Genomic DNA, 5,719 nt, shown 5'->3' with positions numbered 1-5,719 from the left:
AGAGAGGAGGAGAGAGGAGGAAGGGAGAGGAGAGAGAGAGAGAGAGAGAGAGAGAGAGAGAGAGAGAGAGAGAGAGAGAGAGAGAGAGACGAAAAGGAGAATAGAAAGACAGATGAGATTCAGTTCAACTGCAGATCCAACAGAAGAAAGACAGACTCTTAGTTCATGCAGCATTCCCATGATGCACCACTACCGGAGAAAAAGAGCGATGAGGAAATAAAATCAAGAAAAGAGAGGAAAGAGAAAGCTAATGAATCAGTACAGTACAGACTACGCCTGGTGGCCCCTGGTCAGTACATGATACAGTACAGACTACGCCTGGTGGCCCCTGGTCAGTACATGATACAGTACAGACTACGCCTGGTGGCCCCTGGTCAGTACATGATACAGTACAGACTACACTCTGTGGCCCCTGGTCAGTACATGATACAGTACAGACTACACTCTGTGGCCCCTGGTCAGTACATGATACAGTACAGACTACGCCTGGTGGCCCCTGGTCAGTACATGATACAGTACAGACTACACTCTGTGGCCCCTGGTCAGTACATGATACAGTACAGACTACGCCTGGTGGCCCCTGGTCAGTACATGACACAGTACAGACTACACTCTGTGGCCCCTGGTCAGTACATGATACAGTACAGACTACAACATGTGGCCCCTGGTCAGTACATGATACAGTACAGACTACACTCTGTGGGCCCTATATAGTAGTGCACTATATAGGGAATAGGGTGCCATAGGGTTCTGATCTAAAGCAATGCACCATATAGGGAATAGGGTGCCACTTGGGCAGCAGATTTGTAGACACTAATCATGCGACTGAAAAATAAACAAATAATCTATCATTGTCTGAACAGAAAAGAGAGCCAACACTACATGACGTTTATAACACTACATTAAGTCTATAACACTACATTAAGACTATAACACTACATTAAGACTATAACACTACATTAAGCCTATAACACTACATTAAGTCTATAACACTACATTAAGACTATACCACTACATTAAGACTATAACACTACATTAAGTTTATAACACTACATTAAGCCTATAACACTACATGAAGTTTATAACACTACATTAAGCCTATAACACTACATGAAGTTTATAACACTACATTAAGTCTATAACACTACATTAAGCCTATAACACTACATTAAACTATAACACTACATGAAGTTTATAACACTACATTAAGACTATAACACTACATTAAGTTTATAACACTACATTAAGACTATAACACTACATTAAGACTATAACACTACATTAAGACTATAACACTACATTAAGTTTATAACACTACATTAAGACTATAACACTACATTAAGCCTATAACACTACATTAAGTCTATAACACTACATGAAGTTTATAACACTACATTAAGCCTATAACACTACATGAAGTTTATAACACTACATTAAGCCTATAACACTACATTAAGTGTATAACACTACATTAAGACTATAACACTACATTAAACCTATAACACTACATTAAGTCTATAACACTACATTAAGTCTACAACACTACATGAAGTTTATAACACTACATTAAGTGTATAACACTACATTAAGACTATAACACTACATTAAACCTATAACACTACATTAAGACTATAACACTACATTAAACCTATAACACTACATTAAGTCTATAACACCACATGAAGTCTATAACACTACATGAAGTTTATAATTCTACATTAAGCCAATAACACTACATGAAGTTTATAACACTACATTAAGCCTATAACACTACAATAATCCAATAACACTACATTAAGACTATAACACTACATTACGTCTATAACACTACATTAAGTCTATGACACTACATTAAGCCTATGACACTACATTAAACCTATAACACTACATTAAGGCTATAACACTACATTAAACTATGACACTACATTAAGTCTATAACACTACATTAATCCTATAACACTACATTAAGGCTATAACCCTACATTAAACTATAACACTACATTAAGTCTATAACACTACATTAAGCCTATAACACTACATTAAGTCTATAACACTACATTAAGGCTATAACACTACATGAAGTTTAAAACACTACATTAAGTCTATAACACTACATTAAGCCTATAACACTACATTAATCCTACGTAGAAACAAATAGAAAAAAATAACAGAGAATGTGACAATATAGAAGTAAAATAAAGCATAAAGAACAGCACAGTAAGCGACTAGCCACTACAGAGCTCTGTTAGACAGACGGGACATACAGACAATTATATATGGAAATATATATATAAAAACAGATTGATATAAAAGCAGCTATATGACAGAGTTAGTGGTGGATATTATCCTCTTACCTTCCCATTCTGGGAGACATGGGGCGGTTAAGAAACATAGTTAACCTACCATACTAATACAATATATATAAATATTATCCTAATATTATAATATAACCAACCATACTAATACAATATATATAAATATTATCATAATATTATAATATATCCAACCATACTAATACAATATATATAAATATGATCATAATATTATAATATATCCAACCGTACTGCAAGGCAGACAATGTGACCAAATGGCACCCTATTCCCTATGTAGTGCACTACTTTTAACCAGGGCCCACAGTGCACTATATAGGGAATAGGGTGCCATTTGAGAGGCATCCTATGACAAACTACACAGGTATTGCAGAAAGGCGATGGTGCCCTGTCAGATTTAGTGGGTGAGTTCACATGCTGTGTTTCATCAACTAGGTGATGTTATTATGTGTTTAGTTCCTGCCGTTAAAAACACAGTAACATACACAAAGCACAGACACAACTACAACCAAGGCTCTCTGTTTCAGGGGGGAAAATGTTATTTTCTTGGAAACAAAGACTTCAACACCAAAGAAACCCACTTTTAAAGGTGTAAAACAATGTTTTTTTTTAAAAATCCTAAAAACAAATGAAAAAAGTTGAAACATTCAGACGTGCTCAGGACCAGGAGGCTGTTACAACAAGTCTGTTTACTGGTAGAGTCAAACACTCGTATCCAACAGGCAGACAGACAGACAGACAGACAGACAGACAGACAGACAGACAGACAGACAGACAGACAGACAGACAGACAGACAGACAGACAGACAGACAGACAGACAGACAGACAGAGACAGACAGACAGACAGACAACAGACACATACAGATAGACCGACAGGCAGATAGACAGACAGACAGGCAGGCAAAGACAGACAGACGCAGGCAGGCAGGCAGGCAGGCAGGCAGGCAGGCAGGCAGGCAGGCAGCAGGCAGGCAGGCACAGACAGACAGACAGACAGACAGACAGACAGACAGACAGACAGACAGACAGACAGACAGACAGACAACAGACACATACACATACAGATAGACCGACAGGCAGATAGACAGACAGACAGGCAGGCAAAGACAGACAGACGCAGGCAGACAGACAGACAGACAGACACTAGATGCTAGATGTAGTGAAGAGCATGTCAGAGTCCATCATGCAGTATTTAACACAGGTCTGATGTCAACATAGGAACTACAGAGCAGAGCCAGATGAAGGTGAAGAAGGAAGGGGGAGGAGAGGAGGGAATGGGTAGAATCAACATGTATACCTCTGCAGTTCTGTTAACCATCATCTGATAACGCCGCAGAGAGAGGAGAGGAGAGGAGAGGAGAGGAGAGGAGAGGAGAGGAGAGGAGAGGAGGAGGAGGAGGAGGAGGAGGAGGAGGAGGAGGAGGAGGATGAAAAGGAGGAGGTAGTTTGGTTGTTACACAGGGAACAGGGCAGGCAACGGCATTATAAGACCAGATGACATCACACCAAAACCCCCACACAGGATGCTGTCATGATCTGCATACAGGTCACATGACAGATACGTCTCCAGAATCACTTTTAAGGACACAGTATTGAAACAGAGAAACTGTACATGCAGGTCTGTCACCAACCCTCTTTTATCCTCCACCCCCTCTATCCCCCATCCTCCCTCCACCCCCTCTATCCCCCATCCACCCTCCGCCCCCTCTATCCCCCATCCACCCTCCACCCCCTCTATCCCCCATCCACCCTCCGCCCCCTCTATCCCCCATCCACCCTCCGCCCCCTCTATCCCCCATCCACCCTCCGCCCCCTCTATCCCCCGTCCACCCTCCGCCCCCTCTATCCCCCATCCTCCCCCCTCCTCTCTCCTCCTCCCCCAGCTTCCCTCCCAACACCTCTCCCCCTCTCACCTTGTTCTGTCCATCAGAAATGTAATCTTCCTCTTCCTCCCCTCTCCCCCTCCTCTCCCTCCCTCCCTCCCTCCCTCCCACTCCCTCCTTTCCTCCCCTCCATCTCTTCCCTCCCTTCTCTCCTCTCCTCTCCTCGCCTCCCCTCCCCTCCATCTCCTCCTCTCCTCTCCCCTCCTCTCCTCTCCTCTCCTCGCCTCCCCTCCCCTCCATCTCCTCCCTCCCTCCTCTCCTCTCCTCTCCTCTCTCTTCGGGGTACCTTGCTCTGAACATCAGCGTTGTGGTCATTCTGTAGCAGCAGGGCAGCTGCCTTGGTGTCATCCTTCCGGGCAGCGATGTGCAGGGCAGGCAGCCGCACCTGGATGGACACATTTGATTGGATCATTAAAAGACATCAACAGACAGTCCAGACATTTCAACAAGTTGTATAGGATGACACAATAAAAGTCAATGACTCATTTCCATTGTGGACAGTGCTTCTCAACCCTCCTCCTCGGTGACCCTGAGACGGTTCACCATGTTGTCGTAGACCTGAACTACCTCACCAGATTCACCTAGTCAACTAGTCAACTAGTCAACAAGGTGATTCAGGTGTGCCAGCTGTGGAATAGATCAAAGCCATGGAACGACTGAGGGCCCGTTGGAGAGAGGTACATGGTACAATACATTGTAATATGTGGCGCTCCCGAGTGGCACAGCGGTCTAATGTACTGCATGTCAGTGCTGGAAGCGTCACTACAGACCCTGGTTCAATTCCAGACTGTATCACAATTGGCCGTGATTGGGAGTCCCATAGAACGGAGCACAATTGGCCCAGCGTCATCCGGGTTTGGCAGGGGTAGGCCGTCATTGTAAATAAGAATCTGTTTTGAACTGACTTGCTTGGTTAAATCAAGGTTAAAGGTTAAATAATACTATTATTACCTTGCCCTTGGTGTCATGTTCCAGGAGGAGAGAGACCACCTGGTTATGACACTGCTGCAAGGCTATGGCCAGGGGGGTGAACCCATCCTACAGGAGGAGGAGAAGGGGGAGAGGGGGGAGAGAGAGGGGAGAGAGGGGAGGAGAGGGGGAAAGAGTCAAACAGACAGAAACACAAAGATATCCAAATTCACAAATCTTGAGACAAACACCTACCTACACACACACACACACCTACCTCAGTAGCAGTGCTCTGGTTCCCTCCATTCTCCAGCAGGTATCTGACCACCTCCAGGTGATTCTCCTGGGCTGCCATGTAGAGAGGAGTGAAGCCATTCTGGAGGACACACACACACACATTCAAACCGACACACACACACACACACACACACACACACACACACACACACACACACACACACACGGTTACTGAGAATGTATGTTACCGGTTCCATTAGCAGGTCATTTAGCAGACATTGATCCAAAGAGAATTACAGTCAGTGTTCAAAGATACACTTTAATGTGCAAATGGAGACTGGTAGTATTATACAGTGGAG

The 5,719-nt window shown here is 43.6% G+C and overlaps 1 protein-coding gene across 1 annotated transcript in view; it reads right to left on the bottom strand.

The window, feature by feature from the left end:
- Positions 1–3,470: 3,470 nt before the first annotated feature.
- LOC115187824 (ankyrin-3-like) overlaps positions 3,471–5,719 on the bottom strand; it is a gene marked incomplete at its 5' end in the record, with an annotated part of 40,552 nt that continues 38,303 nt past the window's right edge. Inside the window, 4 exons of the mRNA XM_029746867.1 lie at positions 3,471–3,652; positions 4,501–4,599; positions 5,166–5,252; positions 5,401–5,499. Coding sequence (XP_029602727.1) covers positions 3,524–3,652; positions 4,501–4,599; positions 5,166–5,252; positions 5,401–5,499 — 414 coding nt within the window. The remainder of the gene's footprint in view (positions 3,653–4,500; positions 4,600–5,165; positions 5,253–5,400; positions 5,500–5,719) is intronic.

Source organism: Salmo trutta, unplaced genomic scaffold (genome assembly GCF_901001165.1).
Source record: "Salmo trutta unplaced genomic scaffold, fSalTru1.1, whole genome shotgun sequence".
Taxonomy (NCBI): domain Eukaryota; kingdom Metazoa; phylum Chordata; class Actinopteri; order Salmoniformes; family Salmonidae; genus Salmo; species Salmo trutta.
This window is presented reverse-complemented; position numbering and strand designations above follow the sequence as displayed.